General features: G+C 38.9%; 1 protein-coding gene across 4 annotated transcripts in view; it reads right to left on the bottom strand.

Moving 5' to 3' along the window:
- Window positions 1-21,388, bottom strand: part of LARGE1 (LARGE xylosyl- and glucuronyltransferase 1) — a 283,680-nt gene that overhangs the window by 41,325 nt on the left and 220,967 nt on the right. For all 4 annotated transcript variants that reach the window (XM_069857011.1, XM_069857017.1, XM_069857004.1 and 1 more), the window contains exons 8-9: window positions 5,047-5,159; window positions 3,307-3,432 (exon numbers count right to left, since the gene is read on the bottom strand). In XM_069857011.1, the coding sequence (XP_069713112.1) occupies window positions 3,307-3,432; window positions 5,047-5,159 (239 nt within the window). The remainder of the gene's footprint in view (window positions 1-3,306; window positions 3,433-5,046; window positions 5,160-21,388) is intronic.

Here is a 21,388-nt window from a genome sequence, read left to right as displayed (position 1 = left end):
AGAAAAAAAACCTGGAGATTCAAACTAATGAATGAGGCTTATAAAATGAAAAAAGTGATTAGAAACCTCTGCAAGCAATATGAAATATTCAAGCGCTCCACAGGCCTGCAAAAGGTATGCTGATCATCCTGTGTTTACAAGAATGTGAACAAAGCAGCAGAGAGGTGTGTATATAAATGTACACATACATACACATGCACACCTGAACAGCAACCAGCCCTGGGAGTCTATTTGATGTAATATTGTGTGTAAGAGATGGCAAATCCTCAAGTCCCACGGACTTCGAGGCCAGATGGAATTAAATTAGTGCCTTTTCGGCCAGACACGAGGAATGTAGTCCGACTTGACTGAGGAATACTTGACTGGGCCAGCTTTACCTTGGAATTCAAATCTCTCCCTGCATTTCCTTCTTTTCTATGCTATCTTTCTTAATCCTCTAGTACAAACTTCACAATCTGTCTTTCTCTCCCTCCTACCCTGGAGGTTTCTTTTGCCTCGTTTCTTATTCCAGTCTTACCATGAAATACAGGATGTGCCAAATATGCCGTGTCATACCATTTATATTAAATGCCATGGAACTGACTAAGTTTGGCAATTTTAAGAGACTATACTCTTACATTTTCTAACTTGGGCTAATGACATTTGTCGCTTTTTTGAGAAGACCACATACCAAACCAGCTGGTTTCTTTTCAGAACTAGAATTTTGCTAATTTTCATTCTGCAAATTCACAACTTTAATTGATTTATGCTTTCTTTTTAAATCGTATGAAGAATTTTAAACATTGCTGCCTGAGGGCCAGTTGCTTAACTGGTGAATATGAGAAGAGCTTTATTGAAACCAGGAGGCTTGTACGCACTAGTTAAGGCTCTGGTCTCTCTTTCAAAGCAAAGAATTTCTGCCCTGATTCAGTACTTAGGGGATAATTTTAGCAGTGTGAATAAGTCCAGTTCAGCTGAACAAATTGCTTATCTGCCTGCACCCCTTGTTGAGCTAAATACCTCCAACCAGAAAGCCAGTGGAGGTTACTACACATCTTAGGCTTTGTCACCAATGCTGTAATGCAGTTGACAGTGTGATACAATATACAGGATAAACAACCAAACCTAAGTTATACTTGTAAACATAAATTTGTTAATCAACAAAGAAGAAAGGATTCAATTTATTTTTATGATATATCTGTTAAATGCTTCCTTGTAGCATTTGATCTAGATGTCCCTCACCTGATGGGTATTAGTCAATACAGTCACTGGAGCCTAAAAAGTGATTTGCCTGATTAGTCATCAGTTGACTAATCCAAGCTGAGCTTAATGAGTCTCAAAAACCAGTCATGAAGAGGACAATTCCATTGCCCAAACACAGATGTGTAGCAACACTGAAAGCACCTTAGGGTTATCCTGCCTGCCCATCAGCTGCCTTGCCAAAAGGATATTGTCTCCTGCACGTCTTTGTTGTATTTGCCAGTCCCATACAGACACCTGAAAGTATCTCTAGTGACTCAAACTGTGTTCAGCAAGTTAAACCAAGCCCTAGATCATCATTTACTAGCTTCAATATCTTTTTCTCATATAAATTTATGTGTCAAGGTTATACTGACCCCTATATGACTCTCTCTGTGGATTCTGTGAATTAATGTAAGCCCCTAATTCAGCAAAAAATACTGGGATATCTCACAGATAGTGGGTGTATTTTTCTAAAATTCATGTTTTAGAAAATACTTTCCCTGCTACTACATCTCTCCTCCTGTTTCAGGCCTTGCAATTGCTGTCACACATGATTCTCAACCAAAGCGCAGAACTAAAACCTCTACCAGCACTTTGTTACAAGGCATAAAACAATGATACTTTAAGTCCCTGTGTGGATCCTGCCTTACAAACATCTACCATGAAACATTCAGTGATCTATGTACTGACCAATATACTGATCTAACTTTAAAGGTGCCTTCCACAGACCACATCAGAATAGCTGATCGTGAATATTTTATGTACAAAATTCAAGAAATACTGGCTGGCTCTGACAGCTCAGTTAACCCATGTAATAGATTTGTCCTTTGGGAAGTGCAGCTTTTGAAATCGGTGTGCTGAGGGTGATTAATTTTCTATATTCAACCAGTATCTGGTGTTTATATTGAACACTCCTGCCATTACTCTACAAACTGTTGCAATGGAAAATTTGGTTAGATTTCAGAAATATTTCTAACCATGATGGTGGCCAAACTCTCAAAAAAGATGCCTGAAATGCTGTGGAATCTCGGCCTTTAGAGATTTAAAACTCAACTGCACAAGACGCTGAGCAACATGATCTTAGCTGGTCCTGCTTTGAGTGGGGTTTAGTTGATTTCCAGAAGTCCCTTGCAACCCCTTCTATGGTACTGTGCTTTTTGGTTTTGGTTTTTTTTCCAAACATCATTTACTAAAGCATTCTCAAAACATAAATTGAGTATATGAACCTTAACTGATTTTAAAACGAATTGCCAAACCCTACCTAATATTTATTATATTCTGATGCCACGTCTGCTCTTATGGAATCTGTTTAGCCAGACAGTTTTATTCTACACCTTGAAGAAGCTCAATCAGCTTCAATTCTGAACTCTCTGCATGCTGCATTTGAGTCTGTCCATTCAAAATGACCACAGCACAACTGGCAGTAATTTACCCATATCTGTTCAAATCCATCCTGCTTTTATATTCTACCTGACAATAGTGAAAAACGTGATATTTAACAGATACTATAGCTTCATTTTATTAAATTAACAGGTTTCTACTCGGCACTTTTTTTCAGGACAAATCCTGGAAAAATGACTGGCAGTGTGACTGGGTTAAGGATATACAAAGGCTAAATAGGTAGTGTGCAAGGTCTTTAAATTTTGCGTTGTGTATTTCTAGCTAGGGTCTGCCTAACCCTCTTTGTGAATTTCACTCTAATAAATGATGTTGACTAAAGAGTTTCAAATTTGTCCAGTAAGAAAAGAAGGTTTTGCATTCTTTGGCTAGGAAGAGTTAAGAACTGAGTAGGAATGGGAACTCAGCAGTAACGTGCAGTGGCATAGGTGACAGGTAGGGAATGTAGGAAGGTGAAGCACTTCTCTAACACCTTGTCAACCCCAAAAGGAGCATCCATCTTTGACTTTCCTAGAAGTGCAAATGCACAAAGCCAAAGTCATATTTGCCACCCCTGCTTGGGTGTCCTCATAAATTGCATATGTTTGTTTCCTCCTCTACTTAAGGGACATCATCTTTCTGTCAGAGTGGAGTCCTGCATTCTCTGTCCCAAAGAATACCACCCATCCAACTCCCTGTGAAGCATACCTTCAGGTCAGACACATCTCTGTAGCACTGCTCAGAACGGGTGTGGTCAGACAGCTGCACATTCCAGAAACATGGGAGCTGGTAGACAAGGAAAGGATTTTGTTTGATGACCGCGTTGAAGATATCCTAGCAGACAAAACCAGAGAAACAGTTGTATACATTAATGCAAGCTGAACTCTGCAAACCTTGTGTCATAATTCCATAGAGGGTGCTATCAATCTAAGGGGCAATGTGTAGATCTGAACTAGACAAACAGGCTCTCTTGACACACGGAAGTAATGGACTCCAGCAAAGTTTTCAAAACATTTATCTTGTCCTGCTGGCAACAGATGCGTTCTTCATCTAGTCACCAGAGAGAGTAATATGTAGTAAATGACAAATTGCCTGCCGTTAGCAAGTACTGCATCACTTCTCAATAAAGGGGATGATAGTGATCCCAGCAGTTGCACTGCTTCAAGGTGAATTACTATGGGCGACTTTTCAACAAAAGGGTTGCCAAGCATTGGAACATGCTGCCCAAAGAAGTCGTTGAGTCTCTATCCCGGAAGGAGCTGTAAAAGATGTCTAGATACGGCACTTAGGGATATGTTTTAGTGGTGGACTTCGTAATGATTAGGTTAATGGTTGGGGTCAATAATCTTAAGGGTCTTTTCCAACCTAAATGATTCTATGTTCTATTTTAGCAAGCATTTTATTGTTGCAAAAAGTATTCTATGTAATTCATGGAAAGGGCATGTAGGGCCAATCTGCAGAACAGCCTACACCACAGGAGACAGAATGCGTTCCCCCTCTACGCAGCCATCTAGTTGGAGATGTTACAAGGACAGTCTGATGGTTAAGGCACTAGGCTAAGACATGAGCAAGCTTGGTCCACTCTGCAAAATTCTGTCCCATACAGGTATTAGCCAGTGACTCCAGACCTGATCGAAAACACGGTGAAATTGCAAGAACCATTTTAAGGAATTGCAGTAGCCTTCGGATCCACATGCAAGGATACTGCATGCAAGTTTCTCTCTTTATGTGCACAGTAAGCAGCATGCTTACTTAGTGGGGACTGGTAATAAGCCAGATGTATCTCAGAAGCAGTAGAAGTATCTAAATATGATGCTGTATTGAGTTAATAAACTCAAGATGTTGGGCAAGACTTATTGGTTAAGGTCCAGTACCACATTAACAGGGTTTCTAGATTTAAAACTGAGAGTTGTCAGGAAGCACAGGAGAGTAAACATGAATTTCTGTGTATAGGCACAATATTTCTTCTCCTCAGCCTCAGTTTCCCATCTGTGGCAGGGAGACAGTAGCGCTTCTGTCTTCGCAGGGGAGTTGTGACAAGGAATACATCAAAGGACTGTTGGGACTCATCAGCCAGAAACAGTAAAGAAATATTTGGAGACTCAAACTGAAGTCTGCTTAGACAACAGCCAGTAGGAAAAGATATAGTATATTTGGAAATCTGGTGTCTGGAGAGTTTCATGTTAAAGGAAGGAGGACAGAAAATTAAAGCTTGAGAACCCCATTTGTCTATCCTATGAATCATCTGTGTGGAGGAGGTAAAAAATAGAAACTTCATGAGTAAATATTCACTCCTTCATGTTTTCTCCAGAACTATCCAACAAATGGTGACTGCAGGCGTGCTATTTCCCTCTCTCCTATTTTTCCACATCTCATCCCCATTCCTTTCTTACCTTCTTCAATCCACGAAGTAGAGGATATAACACTCTGCTGCAATGGCCTACTCACCTGGTCAGCCAGTGAAGTGGACAGCATGCTCATTAACTCCCGCTCTGCTGTGAGTCTCCACATCTGCTCCCATTTCATCTTCCGTAACTTATCAAGAAGTAGTAAGATAACCCCTGAAAGAAAACACAGTGCAGACAACAAGAAAAGCCATGATGTCGCATGCCACTTAGGGCCCTTCCTGTCAATATGCTGACTCTATAGTTAAAACAAGTTCATGAGCTAAGACCTATCACTGAAAACTACAGCTCTGTGCTAACACAGGAGGTTGACTAAAAAAAGCTTTGGGTTTCAAGATGCCTCTAAAACAATTTTTCTGAACCCCTGAAGCTGAAGAGAAGTAATGGGGTGATGGTATACAGACAAATGCTAGATTATACATGACTTGTAAGAAGGCTAAATTAGTCAAAGAGGAGTGAAACTGGGAAGAAGAGAAGCAAGAGATGGATGCTGTATTTCTAGTAGCCTCCTTAACTGCTAAAGCTTGAATTTATTAGTACACGATTAGCATTGGGATTAGTCCTTAAAAAATGATCAAATACAAGTAATTAACGTGATGCAGGTTAACTCCATCCAAAGGTCACTATCATTCTAAAGAGAATTAGACAATATCCTACAAGAAAGAAAGAATGAATCTCCTAACATTCAGAAGTGACCCTCTCCAATCCTTTTTCTGAAAAGCTACACACTCCAAGAGGACATTCTGCTAAGTCACTGTCTACTAGGGAAAGGATAGAGACAATCTTGATCTATTATGACTCCATGTCTGCCAGCTGACACTGAACAGAGATCTGCTTCTTCCAAAATCCCAATGAAATGAAGATTATTCTGAGACTAAGAGAATTTTGTTACTCCTAAAACATTTTATTCAATGTATGCATGGTGAAATCTGTCCCTTAATACTTATCACACAGGACACAATACATATACTGCATAAGATGAAATTGCAGCCCTTCATCTCGTAATAAGAAGTTAATCAAACGCTTGATTTAAATGCCTGAAACTTTTCTGAATAACAGATTACCAATACTAGTTACAACCTAGTTGCTGAGAGAGGCCACCATTACAGCTGCAAGTGTCCATAGAGCAGGATCTTCACATTAGGAAGTTACACATGAAGGAGGACAACAGGCAACCCAACATGCATTGCTATTCCTCAGTTGTTTTTTGTCTGGACAATATTGCTAGTGTAGAGGAAGGGAAAGCAGCAGAAGCGATGAAGCTGGATTGAAGCATCAGCAAAATCCTTCCTACAAGTGTCTCAGAAAATTTTACTTGAAAAATTAATTCAGTAAGACTTAGATAAGAGCAATGTCATGGGGAATGAATGCAAACTGGAGGACTGTAAAGGAAAGTACTGATAAACAGCAGCCTATCGGGTTGACAGGAAGTATCTAGTAAGAGCAATGATAGGTTCTGTGTTGTTTCATGTCTTCATTAGTGGAAGGGGGAAGTGAACAGAATAGTAATGAGATCTGCAAGTGACATTACAAGAGGTCTAAAAAAAAATCATGGCAACTGTAGAGAAACATAACATTTATGCAGAGGGATATGAAACAGCAAAAAGCAGGCACTGGGAAGAAGTGCCCAAGGGAGTCTAAGATGATAAAACTAAAAGTAATGAGAACAAAAAAGGAAATATAGTCTGAATAGTTGAAAAATTCTCCTAGATCCTTTCTGGTGAAATAACTTAAAAGTGGCAGATAATATGCTATATCTCATGAATCTTTAAATATTAAGACTATACGATGACTAGTGATTATACCTGGAACAATCCTGCAGTGCTTGGGATAGAATGAAGGATGGTGCAGGTTATTCCAATCTTCAATTTTTATGACATGGCAAATTTCTTTCTAGTAAAACTTGGAACTGCCATGAAACCTCTTCTGGCAGTGAATTTTGTGGCCTGTTTTAGTTCTGTTTTCCATTGCAGTTCATCTGGTTCCCAAGGATGCTGGAACCTGTACTGCAGGGATCCCCTTTCATCTTCAGTCAACCTTTCTGCTTCCAGCTGTTAGATTGGAAAGGGACTTATTGTCACAACATGCTACAATGTACTTCTGCCAGTGTGTTTGTCTTGTCTCCAGCATAATCGAAGCCTATTTGGAGTTTGTAGTATGTGTGCATCACCTTCTAAGAGAGCTGTTCTGCATTGTCTGAAATTTGAGATCAATGTGAAGCAGATTCCTTGCACTGCAGTAATAAACTGGGTCGGATAAGCTCCACCGTGGCAGTGGATTTTATCCAGTTGGCAAGAACTGTCAGCTCTGTTTCAACAGTGAAATACAACTAAGAAGATTCTTTATTAAGAAAAATAAAGACTAATTGCAAGTTTCAGTTAACTCCAATATAATAGCATTTATAATTTGTAGACAATACAAGATTTTTATTAATTTCTTTAAGCCTCCAGTCTGAGGAGGAAAAGGGGAAATATGCAGTACTCTCCAATTTTTTTTGTCTTCCACTCATGCTAGCAGCAGATTATGGCATCACAGCTAAAGAGATTATGCTGTCCTGAGGGCCTATCATGGTAGCAGCTGAGAGTAAAAGAGGCAGATGGGGTGGAAAAACTGGAATATATGTGAGAAAGGATGCATTAAGTGATGATGCAATCATGGCTACTGAAAATATTCACAAGCTTTTAATGTTCTAGCGTCAAGATTAATTTCAATGTCATTTCTGTTTTAATTCATCTAGAGGCTTGGGTTTAACACCTTTGTATAGTCTCTGTCAGGGCTTCTCACATTGTGGAATTCTAATTTACTGCTGCTATAAAAATAACTACTAGAGAATATTTACAGCAAGTTTAAATATTTACGCATTGGTACTAGTGAGAATAAGAGTTTTCTACCAAGAGGAGAATTTAATACCATTCAACTAATTAATGTTCTTTAGTTTAAAAGCAAAGCAAGAGCACGTGTGTCAGGAACTTTTAAACAGTTCATGCAGAGGAAAAATTACCTTTTCTTGAGAACAGAGCAGTTCAGTATTACTTCTATATCATTTTGTTACCAAAAGCAAACATAACAAATGAACTTACACAAATCTGTGCAATTAGTCTGCAGGCAAAGTGTCTGAAATAAGGAAAAGGAAATATTTGCTTCAGGAGCCCCTTCCCTTAGATTCAAACTGACTGAAATCACAGACTAAATTCAAGATGACATACAGATGAACACAAGGGGGAAAGGGACTTATTCTCAGCTGCTGTGCTGGGGAAGGAAAAGACTGGAGAAAAAAAAAATTAATCAAAGGAATATTTCATGAACATCTGGCCCCAGGCAGTGAGATTTCTCATCTTTTGATGAGTGCAGCATTTTTCTGCCCTAACCTACCTGAGAAAAACAAAGGGAAACCTTGGCAGCAAATAAACAAAACGAGAAAAGTGGCAACACAAATGTCTTATGAGTATTAAACAAACTATGATCAGTCACAGAACATCATATTTTCCTTATCCTGAGGAAATAGTTCAGACATATACAGAGATGCAAAAATCTCAGAGCTCCTGGAAAAATAATGCCTTATTTCTAAACACATGGAACACATCCTGGTCCAGTTTTTACTTAAATGCCATTTTCTCCCCCTGCTCGGTGAGATTTTGCTTGAACTACCAAAATCTGAAGAGATTCTGAATTGCTCAAACAAAAAACCAAAAAATACAAAAGCCAGATTTTCTAAAAGAGTATAATTTCAGAACACACAAAACCACCCCACCTTTAAAACCTGAAAAAAAAGGGGTTTTGGTAAATAGCTTGGAGAATACAGGGCAAAATTCTGAATTAACATATCTGGATGAAAACATTTCAGTTGTGAAATACTGCAATTTTTTTTGGCACATTTTTAAAACCTACTTACTCCAAAATAATGTTTTGCACTTCAGAAGTAATACAAATTAAAACTCTTATTTGAAATGGTTATATGACCTGAAAAGGACAATAAATGTTTCATCCTGGCTCTAACAAAACTTTGAGGAGTCACCTGAATGTTCTGTCTTTTTGCCATTGTTTGCACTCAATTTGAATAACATTTTTTTGTCTTTCCTATGTTTTGACTAAGCAATGGTTTCAGCAGATGCATCTCAACAAAAATAGTCTGGATTGGTTTGGGGTTTTTTTTGTGGTTAATCTGCTCCAGAACAAAAAATTGAATTTTAATTTTCTGAATAGTAAATGGAAAGTTTGCATAAACATCAGCAATTTCCCTTGGAATGCTACCAGCCATTCCCCACCTTTTGCTTCAGGAACACAGGCTATGGCTTTTCCTGAAACTCGGAGAGGAAGATATAGTAGAGTAGAAAGTAATAAACCACATTTTAAGATATAACAGAATCACTTACAGAAGTTATAGAGAAACTGGACAAGCTTTCAAATTCAATCAGTTTATTACAATGGCCCTTTTAAGGTGGTTGAAAAAAAGCCTAAATGCCATTGGGGAAAAAATACAGCTACAAAGAGACCATTTTCTGTAAGCACTACCTTGCCTGTTTCTCTCAGGTGGAACAGGATGCTTTTGTGAGCTGTTGAGGCAACACCATATTATGTGAGCAGCATCTCAGAGCCTATTCTTGTCAGGTTTTTAAAAATCATTCTTGAAACTAAGCTTATAACAGTGGAACATCTAGACAGATAGCAAATAGATACCATTACAATAGCAATGAAAGACAGGCAAGACACACTTCAAAATAAAGCAATAGTGAGTTTTAAAAATCTTACAGGGCTTTTAGAGTACCCACCCAGCATATCAAAGTCCACGCACCAAACCACTGAGTCTTAGATGCTGTAAGAAATAATTTTAAGTAGGGCTGACATTATGGAGATTTGCTGCAATAAATAACTGACCCAGAGATTTAAGGCAGTATAAAACCGGTAAGCTACCATGTTTTGTGAAGTAGATTAGGCACCAAAAAGCTGAGTTCAGTCTTAGGTGCTACGGAAGAGGCTTGTAGCTCTGCAGTCCCAGGAGAAGCACTATAATAGTGCTGACTGCTTAGTATTCTAGCACACACTTCTGCATATTCTTTTAATTCCAGTTTATTGTACCTGAAATCAATGGAAGTGATCACAGTGTGAAATGCTAGGAATGTGACTATACCTCTGCCAGACTAGGGCTCAAGTGACTAGTTTTGTTAAGGACTGCTTTTGAAATCCACTGGGCTACACCTCTGCACCACTGATTGTGGCCTCTGCTCTCCACTCACAGCATCAAGAGTAAATAAAAAAACCAAAGTATATGACTGTTAGGGACTAAAATATTGAATTAAAGCTGCAATTCCACAACAAGTCACTGCATGCATTTTTTAATCTTCATTTTAAGTTTTGTGTGGATGAAAATAACTGCATTTATCTAACTTGATTTATAGACTGTCTATCTAATTGCTGCTCATAATTTGATTAGCTGTATCATTAGTATAATAAAACCAGAGTTTATATATATGGCTTTTAACACAGTATGATCAAAGGACTGTCATTCTGACACATTTTTTTGAGTATCCTGATACATTATTTAACTATGAACTTACATGCACCAGGCTTTTCCTCCAAAAAAGCTTTCCACAATGAAAAAAACCCAAACAAACCCTTGTAAGGATGCACAATGTGTTAATCGAGAATAAATGATGGCTCCACACCTGAACTTTTCTCTGAGAAAACATATCAGGACTGAGAAGCTGTTTTGAAATGGGAAGTAGATGTCCCTCTTGGCACGGAGACAGAATGCAATAGCCCTTGTTTTCTCAGCACATGTATTGAAAGTGAAGCTGTGACAGAGTGCATTTTGAAATGTAATGCAGTCACTCTGTTGGGAGCCTGGTTCCTCTTGGAGCATTATAAACATTTTGTTTATGCTTCCTGATGACCATTTAATGAAATGGAACACTTCTGTTTCCTTTGTTCTCTGCTTCCAAAGTATGCTGTTTCTCCTTAGGCAGAGCTAAGATGGATGTACTGGAGCATGATTCAAACTTCTTACAGAGCTACTGATGGTAGCTCAGAATTTCCTGGTTTTCTAACTGTTTCTTTATTGTTCAGATGCTATTCTTCCTGAACAATTTGGAAAAAAAAAAAAAGATAAATATGCTTTGTATATTCTCTTTAATGACTTCCATTTCTGGGGGAATTTCTCCAACTTTCTTAAAGCTCCAAAGGCTGCTACAGAAATATTTCCTTTATTCAGAAGCCTAAATGGTCCACAGGAGAGGTGTCATCACCCACAAGACTTTTACAAAGTCTATGGGGAAAACCTCTGCTACCTAAAGACCATCCTGCCAAGTAATGCCCTCCTGTCCCATCTTCTAGGGTCTTGTGAAGAGAAGTAACAATTCTACAGGTCTCTGAGGTCAGCAGAGAAAAAAAACTATCTCTAGCCCTGGAGCAATTGGCCTTCTCTTACACAGAACTCAAGCAGTGCAAAGTCATACACTTTCCTGCCCAAATTGCTAATAAAATTTTCTTAAATCCTATAAGGGAAAACAACATGGCTGGCAGAAAGACAAATATTAGCAAAATCAGAAATGGAAGCTACAGTTTTTCCCAGTTGCTCTACTTGCTTTGGGCACCAAGGAAGACAGGAAGGGCAGTAACCATTCTTGAATCCCTGTGTTTCCTGAACCCTGTGCGAGGTGTTTTAGGAGATTAAACCCATCTGTGAAAAAGCTCTTTATGTGGGTTTTAAACAGCTCCTCATCTTTCTTATAGCCTTTTTGAAGTCTATGAACCTTGTGAGCATTAGGGTGCAGAGATTACATTTTAAAGGCAGTGGAGAGCAAATATTTGGAGGGCTTCTCAGTTGGTAAACAAAGGAGATGGCTTCCACAAGGGGAAAAAAACTGACAAGGGGCTAATCATTAAATTCTCTTGAAATTCAAAAGATTGGGAAGGTTTTTGCTCAGAAAAAATCCAGAAGTTGTAAACCTTAGGTAACACATCTAACTTCAGATGAGCAAAGGGAGAAAGGAGGGAGGTTTCAGCTTCCATTTGCTGTAGCACAATGACAATGACCAATCTAAATGGAGCAGAGGAGAGCTGTCTCAAAGATGTGTCGCATCACTGCTATGCTCAAATATCACCCAGCAGCTACTCAGCGTCCATCTCTCTACCTCTCTGCAAGTCATTAAGGAGGTGCTAAAAGCTGAAACTAACAAAAAGCTGATCAGGTACACATCTTATTATAACGCACTTTGAAATATGAGACTTAAAAGAAAAGTGGCAAGGGGAAATGTGGAAAACTTCTACAAAATTTTAAAGAATTCTTCCTCTCTTCAATGCTAATAACGCTGGAAATTCTTACACAGCAGGTTATTCGTGATTTCATTTGCCTGGGTGTTTAGGTGATTTCATTTGAGAGGAAAACAAAGCCCTGGTTAAATACATATTTAAGTGATACTGTCAGAAAGGATAATTTTTACCTATTGCATAACAGAGGCCATAGGATTTTTCAAAATCAATTTGTGCTTTAACTAGAGCATAACCTCTAGAAAAACATTCATTCTTGATTTAAAAATTTACAATAATGGATAATCTATCACAAAGTTTGATAAGTTATTCCAATGCATAATTATCCTGATGGATACTTCCCATATTTCTAATTTGAACACGTATTTGAACTTACAGTCATTTGATCTTGCTGAACCTTTGTTAAATTAGCAAGCCCTCTATTAAGAAATGTTATTTCCTCCTGCAGATACTAATAAGCTATGTCAAGCTATCCCTCGACTTGCTCCCAGATAAGCTCCTGGAGCAATTTTTCCCAGCTTTATGGGAAATCTTCCTGTATTTTCTTTGAACTTCGTTAATTTAGAAGTACTCATCTTTGACCTGTCGAAATTGGACCTGGAAAAGTAGCTAAATCTACATTTTAAAATTTATCCACTCCAACGAAAGTTCCCTTGTATACAGATCAAGGACTATGGAGTGGCTGTACAGTACATAGTAGTACATACTACTTGTTTCTAAGGGCCTAGTTTGTGTTCCCTCAGTTTTCAGACATAAAATTATTTTGTTTGCATTTCTCAGTGTCCAACATTATGAGAGAGCGATGTTGCAATTTTCTAGATCTGAGAGTTTTTAGCATGGAACTGAGGGTCTACGTTGTGCGCACTGGAGAATGTCATCAGGGCATGTGGGAATATTCCAGAGTGTGAAGTCTTCTGGTGCAGTGCTGAAGGACTGGAAAGGGGTGCTAAACAGTGTAGTCCTATACATATCACCTTCCATAAATAGTTCCTGGAGTGAACTATAAACAAATTACATTTATTTATTTTTTTTTTCTTGACAAGAGACAAGTTGCTCCCTGAGAAAGACAGGTTGCTGACTGATTTCTGTGCCCAGTGGATGATCAAGGAGCCAAGAGTGAAGAATGAACTAGGGAGCTATGTTATCTGACAGAACAGACATCCAGCATGTCAGAATTAGACAGTCCACACCCAACAGAAATGTATCTCCTGTATCCATACTTAAAATGTCCCTCTTTATACATCCAATTATCATGCAAAGTATTTTGACAACTGTATTAAATCTGGAGCTTATGTTCCTATGATTAACCTTCCTAGACTGATTCTCATATTCATGCACGCTTTCCATTATTTCTGAGTATACAGTTTTATATGTCAATGCCTCAAAACATCAAAGCGCAAGTAAGTGTTACACCTCTACATCAAGTCAGAGTAAATGGACGATGGACTTCGGGTGAGCTGTCCTGAACAGGAATCACAGAATAGTACAGACTGTACAGGGTTGCTGTGTGGGCGATCCAGATTGAATCTCCTTGTGCAGGCATGTTTGGAAAAAGGGATCATGCAAAGTCTGTTTTCCATGGATAAAAACTGAGGAGGTTTGCTGGAATTTGCTGAATATTTGCCCTGATGAAAGCAAGTCCGTCTTCCAAAATGAATCTGTCTTGGACTCTCCACCAAAGAATCACCCACCTTTAAAAGAAAAAACCCTTTTTCCCGATCCTCAGCTCCTGTAAATAAGCTTAGGTATATTTAATTCAAGAGTCAGCCATTTATATCAGATCTGGACCTTATCCATGATGCTTATCTGTGTTTTTTCCTTCCTCAGAAAGCAGCAAAAAGAGAAAGCTAACAGGGAACATTGCTTTAAATTATGTGGGATTTTTTTTGTTTCTGTTTTGGATCTCTCAAAAGCATCGTATTCATTAGAGGTTGAAATGTCAACAGGTTTTCCACTTTGGACTACATGAACAGGAAAAATGCACCCTGCACCAGTGATAAATATTTATTATAATATGAACAGTAGTCCACAAAGCTAATTGTAGGGATGGGCATAATGACTAAGAACCAATCCGAGCTTTTCTTGGTCTGGTGTTCGGTTAATGTGCTAGCAACAGTGGAGGAAATATGGTTCATGGGCTGAAAAACGTCTTAGGTGTTTTTATTATAGTTGCATGAAAAGAGGTTTGGGGTTTTACATTCAGAAGAAGTCAGACAACTTTCTTTTTCTCTGGGTAGTTTATTGACTGGATGAGATTCAGGAGGAATAGAATGTTCTAGGAAATGGATTAGGGGAAGGAAACCAGCAGCACAGAATGAACAGGCATAAATCTTAACCATAGCATCTTTTAAAAAAAAGAAGCACAATGTACTTTAATGCAATGATTTCACCCAAAGGTCAGCTGCAGATCAATCATTCCTCCATTTCTCTTCTAGCAATGGAGGTACAAGCTTAGGTTCACAACAGAAATACAAGGATGCCTTTGCATAAAGAGAAAATACGTGTGGAGCTGTTTTGAGTGCTCAGACCCAAACTGTGGTTTACTTTGGATAGGTGGACTAAGGTGCCCAGAAATTCAGTTGGACTTTTAAGCTCAAAGGGTTCTGTTCAGCAATGAAAGATGCAGATATTTGCCATTAAAAGTGGTGTTCCACAAGAGTCAGTACTGGGGCTGATATTGTTGAACATCTTGATGAGTGAGCTGGAGATGAGATAGAATGCATCCTCAGCAACATCACATACGATACCAAACTGGGGGCTGTAGCCCTGGGGATAGGGCTGCTATTCAGAGGCACCCTGACAGGGTAGACAAGCTGGCTAAGAGAAAGCTCACAATGTTCAACAAAAAGTCCTGCATGGGGCTATTCCTGAATGTACAGAACAGGCTGGATGAAACAGTGTGTCCAGCAGGACCAGGGAGGTGATTCTCCCCCCGTACTCTGCGCTGGTGAGGCTGCACCTTGAATGCTGTGTTCAGTTTTGGGCCCCTCAGTATAAGAAAGACACTGAGGTCCTGGAGCATGTCCTGAGAAGAACAATGAAACTGGTGAAAGGGCTAGAAAACAAGTCTTATGAGGAGCGACTGAGGGAGCTGGGGTTGTTTAGCCTGGAGAAGAGGAGGCTGAGGGGAGACGTTATTGTTCTCGACAACTACCTAGAAGGAGGTTGCAGAGGGGTGGGTGTCGGTCTCTTCTCCCAAGTGACAGGTGATAGGAAAAAAGGAAATGGAATCAAGCTGTGACCGGGGAAGTTCAGATTGGACATTAGGAATAATTTCTTCACAGAAAAGGTTATCAGGAACAGGAACAGGCTGCCCAGGGAGGTGGCTGAGTCACCATCCCTGGAGATGGTTAAAAAGCAGGTAGGTGAGGTCCTTGGGCGCATGGTTTAGTAGCAGACAGGTATGGTTGAAGCTGATGATCTCCAAGGACTTTTCCAGCCTAATGATTCTATGATTCTATGAAAAGTGGATAGAAAGGTGCTTTTCAGGCAAAAAGTCCTAGGGGGCTTGATAGACAGGAAGTTGAACATAAGATAGCAGTGCAACCTTGTGGCACACATGGCCAATCATACCCTGGGCTACATCAGACCCTTAGGTCAAGGAAAAGTGATCATGCTTTACTCAGCACTTATAAAACAACATCTGAAATACTGTTTTGGATTCCTTAGTCAAATAAAGACACTGACATTCTGGAGTAAGTCCAGTGGAGAGCAACCAAAACAGTCAGAGGCCTGGAGAACATATATGGGGAGAAGCTGAGAGAAAAAGGCTTGTTCAGTCTGTAAAAGAGAAGGCTAAGGGGTTCTCTTATTGCTGTCTACAACTACCTAATGGAGCTAAACTCTACTAGGAGACGCACAGAGACAGATGGGAGTTAACTGACACAAATCACAGCAAAAGAAATTCTAATTACAAATTTGGATTTTATACTTTTTTACTTTTCTCAACAAGAAGTAGCCAAATACAGGAACATGCTGCCTTGAAAGCTATCCTTGGAGAACTCAATTGGAAAAAACTCCATTGGAAAAGGCCCGTAGAAACCTGAGTTGGCTTTCAGTGAGAAAAGGACTAGAAGATCTCTGGAGATCCTTTCTGACCTAAATTGCCCATAATTCTATGATCCTATTTGGAAAATCTTCTCTTCACCATTTCTGCTAGGCCTTGAGAACAACAATTTAAGAACTATCTGTATATATAGGGTATTGCAGTGCTCCTGCCCTCCCTCGAGCTCAGTTCTATACAGACTGGTGGAGGAGGGTGGGCTGAGGAGATACAGCAGGAACAATTAAAATCAGGTTGTAGCTGCACATAGACAGAAGAAAGACAACAGGAAAGGAAAGAATGGGGCTGCTCCTTGTGAGATCTGTGCCCACCCTGTTTTGCAGATTCTTCTTTCTCAAAACATCTGCAACTCAAAGACTATAGTTTCTTGATATATTTTTAAAGATGAAAGGTTTGTCCTAAATCTAGTTTGTCCTGTCACTAAAATGATCAAAGTGCAGTGAATTCTATAGCCAGTAACAACTAAGGGCGTGATCTGATTATGACCAAATTCAGTTGGGTTTTGTGGGCACTCTAAGAGGTGACAGCTTTGACACAAAGGTGTAGAAAGACATCAGAGTTACTATGCTACTTTCTGTGACAGGCACCAGGCTACCTGTTAAAGAGTCCCAAGATGATATCCAACTGTGATGCCTCTTTTTGCTTTGGGACTATGGCCAAAACCTCTGTTCCTGTGTCTACAAAAACAAACTGTCTTTACACTATCACTTTTATGACCATAATGAGAAACTGGAAAGTGAACTTGCACTTCAGAAGAATAAGTACTGGTTTTACTATAGGTTTGTCTGGAGTCCTCCTGCTATATAATAGAAGTTTTTGTTCTCAGTTTAGGCACCTGAATGCCTTTACTAAGCTTTTATCTGTAAGTCTTTCATCTAAATTTAACCTGCTAATGATGGCCCCTCTACAATAAAGAGAGGGCATTTCAGAGTGCTGGACAACATAATTACTCATCAAGCTATGTATGTTCATATAAAGAACTGTCTCGATCAAGCTAAAAATACCATACTTAAGAATGATTCCTTAAATTATTAGATTGGAATAGGGCATATATAGGTCCTATTTATGCACATTACATGGAGATAGACATTATGAACTCAAGACAGAGTAGTAAAAAAGCCCAGCACAATTTAATCAACTAAAAAAATACTTTTTATTTACTGCAATACAATGAAAACTAGAATATAATATAGACTATCTGAATGCCATTGTTTTCTTATCACAGAGTTCTTAGGAGATGAAAGTTTTCAGTGCTTCAAAGAAAGTCAGGTGTTGTTTTTTTTAAAAAAAAGAGGTTTTGCTTGGTCTGATAGATTCAATTGCCAAGGAGCGGAGGATGTATCTCAGAGAAAGCAATGAACAGTAGACTAATTCAGTTGCAGCAATGCCATTATTATGTGGACAAGCCTCTCAAACTAAAGACACCATTTTCAAAATCAAATATATATTGAACCACTTTTCAGAAATGTCAAGCATATTGTAAACAAGTTCTCAGTACATCGCATGCTTTAGAAACTGCATGAGAAAGACTGGAAAAGAAGCTGGTTTTTTGAGGGTGGTCAGCTTTAAGATAGCATACATTTAAGTGCAATCTACAGACTAAAGCCAACAAAGAGAGGGATGTGGTCATCAAAAGCGGAATTATCATTTTAAGTTCCCACCATTGACACAAATGACATTTCCTGTTGAGCCTAAAAGCAACACTGTGTTGGTACTTCCTAAAGTACATTGTACCATCTGTACAATGTGCATGACACCTGTACTTCGAATACATCTTTATGAGTTATATAACCACCTGTGTATCTGTATGCTTTGCACTCATAACTATATTTGCTCAATGAGCTCACAGTTACCTTTAAGAAGGAACAATCTAATCCAAAGATCTGGTACACTGTGAATCTGAGTAGGTGAAGAAACTGCTACTTTTTGCCTTGACATTGCTGTTGGACTTCATTTTTCCTTTCTTTTTTTTTTTTTTAACCACTGAAATGGGTTTTTTTGATTGTTTGCAAAGGCTCCTAGCCTAACAATACCAGTTCCTGTTCCAAAAGTGACTAATGTTTATGTATTGGGAGGTAGGAATATTGCAAAGCCTTTTAGAGAGTGCATGGCTAAATTAAGTCAGGCCCCAGTGATGGGTATTAAAAGGTTCTATAAACCTTGAGTTCTCTGACTTCTTCATTCATTGAGACAACACAGAAAAATCTCCTTTCTCAAGTAACCACTATACTCATTTCTTTACAACATGGAGAAGAGTGCCAGTATTAGTCAGCATCTATGGAATGTATGGAATATAATTTGTAAATTAGTGCTATATTGAGATGGCTGTTATGGGAATCTAACTCTTCCGGGGAGAAAAAAGGCATTTTGGTAACAGATCTATCCAGAATTAGGCAATAGCAACTATTTAAAGCATTAATTGTGAGGATTTCTGAAAAACAGAAATGTCTGATTAAATTAAATGCGCTCAACATTTCTTAGCATCAGATCCATTATCATAATGTCATGAGAAGAAGCCCACAGAGTTTAGATGAAAGTGGTTATTGTGTTTCCAGAGAAGGACCGTAGGCTGTTTTGTGACCACCCTCATCCCCCATTTTGCATTGCTTTCCTTGTCACTTACTTTCTGCACTGGAGATGCATCATGAAGAAGCAAAATACATGATCCACTCTAATTTTATATAAACAGTCTGCCCTCTGCTTGTCTTTAGCATTCACAATTGTTAAATAATATGCAAAAATGGCATAACATATGCTACCCACTTCCAATTCATCTTCCATAGGTCCCTTTTTTTTTCAGGGAAATAATAAAGGAAAGAGATTCATTCTAGCATTCTTCCAGTAATTACAAACATGGGAGTAATAACGCACAGTGAACACATAGCCTAGTAATCGTTAGGTGCTAGCCATTCCCTTCTGTTCTCAATCCACAAATCCGGTAAAGTGACATCTCTCGGTGTGGGAGTAAGAATCTTCAGCTCAAGCTGTTGAGACACCTCCTTACCATATCTAGTAGTTGCACTGAGGCAGTGTATTTTAGATGTGCCTCAAATCCTCAGGACTGGCTTCTGAAGTCCAGAAGTCTGAAATCCCTTGGGCCAAAGTTTTTATAAAAGCCTCCCTGGCACCCACATTACAGGCACAGATCCATCCTAAAGCTCCATGAGAACGGCATGGAGTCCATCCTGAGCTGATATAAATTGGCGGGACTGCACTAAAGCAAGAGAAGCAAGGAGTGATTCACATCAGCTGAGGAAGTAGCCTGAGATCATGGTAAGAGTCACCAGAATCTGCTTTTAAAAGCTATCCTCCACCACGATGGAAAGTATAAAGCAGATAAAGTACTAAAAGCTTTTACGTTGAGAATTTCTTTGACAAGGTATTTTTCTGAGGAGTAAGATGACTGTTACTCCAGAAATGAACATCAAATCATACAGTGCAATTCTGAAGCTGTCAGTTTGACATCTGTAAAGAGAAAAATCGTAGTGCAGCTCAGGCAATACTTTCAAAAGCACAGTTCAGCCAGTGAAAGACAATAAAAATTACGCAGAGGGAAAAGAGTGCTTTAATTAATGTATGAGGAATCTGTAATAGTTAATCTCAATGTAGGCAAGCAAAATGGTGTAGTGGATATATAAAGATGTATTTGATTAAGCAGTTTAGTGAGTTTTGGCCAATAAGGTACATAAAAAAGCCTGGGTACCTTTGTGGTACAGAAGGAGCTGTGTTTTAAATGGCTTGAGGAAGGGAATGTTATCTCAAATAAGGAACAATTCTAACTAAGAACGTTCCAAACACCAGTTAAATTGTCACTGAACTGACTTCTGAGTTTGCTCTGGTTTTCCTATGATTATACTGTCATGGATTAAAGTATGACTTGGATTATCTGCCTGTGTAAATGAGGAAGACGGATGAAAAACAACCAAATAAAATCTTTCCTTGAAACTTTCCATTGGCTGTCAGGAAACTTGGCCTGGCCACACAGGAACAGGAGAATGCACATGCTTACTGAGTTTAAAGAGCTAGCAGAGCAGGAATAAACATACTTCTGGCTTTAATGTGTCTGCCTTCTGGCACTCCCCCAACCTATATGTTGTTCAGAGTGGCCTGGACATAAAAAGACAGGAGTGGAAGATAAATTATTTACTTCAGAAATTGGGACGAAGCAGTGGAAGAATTTTGACTTTGAGGGGTGCTTCTGCACCAAATCTGCCAGGCTTGGGTCTGGCTGAAGAGATTTTCGCATGAAAATCTCTTTTCTTAGGATTGTATCCTAGGACTGTAATAAACATGCTCTCAAGAGCAAAAGCAAAGCCTGCCTGAGAGCTTCCACCTGATCCAGCTTTGTTTAGCTCATTAAAGTTTCAGGGCTTTAGGGGCCCTTTTAGTGTTCTTAAGTACAACTCTAAGCACCTGAATTTCGGAGTCTTGCCTTTCCTGGCCCCTTGTCTTTCATGAGTGTTTTGCATAGAGTTATTGTTCCTCTTCCCCACCCTCCACCCTGCTTTAGCTTTCTGAATTCTCCTTGGTCACAGTGTTGCATTCAGTGCCAATTTTAATTTACTGAACACATCAAACAAGCTCTGGTTTCACTTGGTAATTCATCTCACTTGAGAGATTTATACCTCCAATTTCTGCTAGATTACTAAGGAAAACAATGAATTAAATTAAGAAAATTATTGTAAATTATGCTGATTCTGTCAATAACATTGTTTGCTATTTCTCAGATTTTTCACTGCTTCACTCAGTAACCACGTTGCTATTTCTCAGATTTTTCACTGCTTCACTCAGTAACCACGTGTTGACATACTTGAAAAAACATCATTCTGCTTCTTATTTGTCAATCTTCTGTAATTATCTACCTTCTGTTTTTCTTTCTTAAAAAAGGGAAGTTTTTATAACTACAGGTAAGTTGTCTGAAGAAAGTAATTGTGAGCAGACTAAAATCATGGGCAGGATTATACATGTATTAACACATGCCAAGAATTAACACATGCAATGTATGTGAAGGACTGCAGACATTTAATTTTTTTTTTGCTTTAACTGGAAGATTTTT

The sequence above is a fragment of the Phaenicophaeus curvirostris genome, chromosome 1 (genome assembly GCF_032191515.1).
Source record: "Phaenicophaeus curvirostris isolate KB17595 chromosome 1, BPBGC_Pcur_1.0, whole genome shotgun sequence".
Taxonomy (NCBI): Eukaryota; Metazoa; Chordata; class Aves; order Cuculiformes; family Cuculidae; genus Phaenicophaeus; species Phaenicophaeus curvirostris.
Note: the sequence above shows the minus strand (reverse complement) of the source record. Positions and strands in the feature narration are given on the sequence as shown.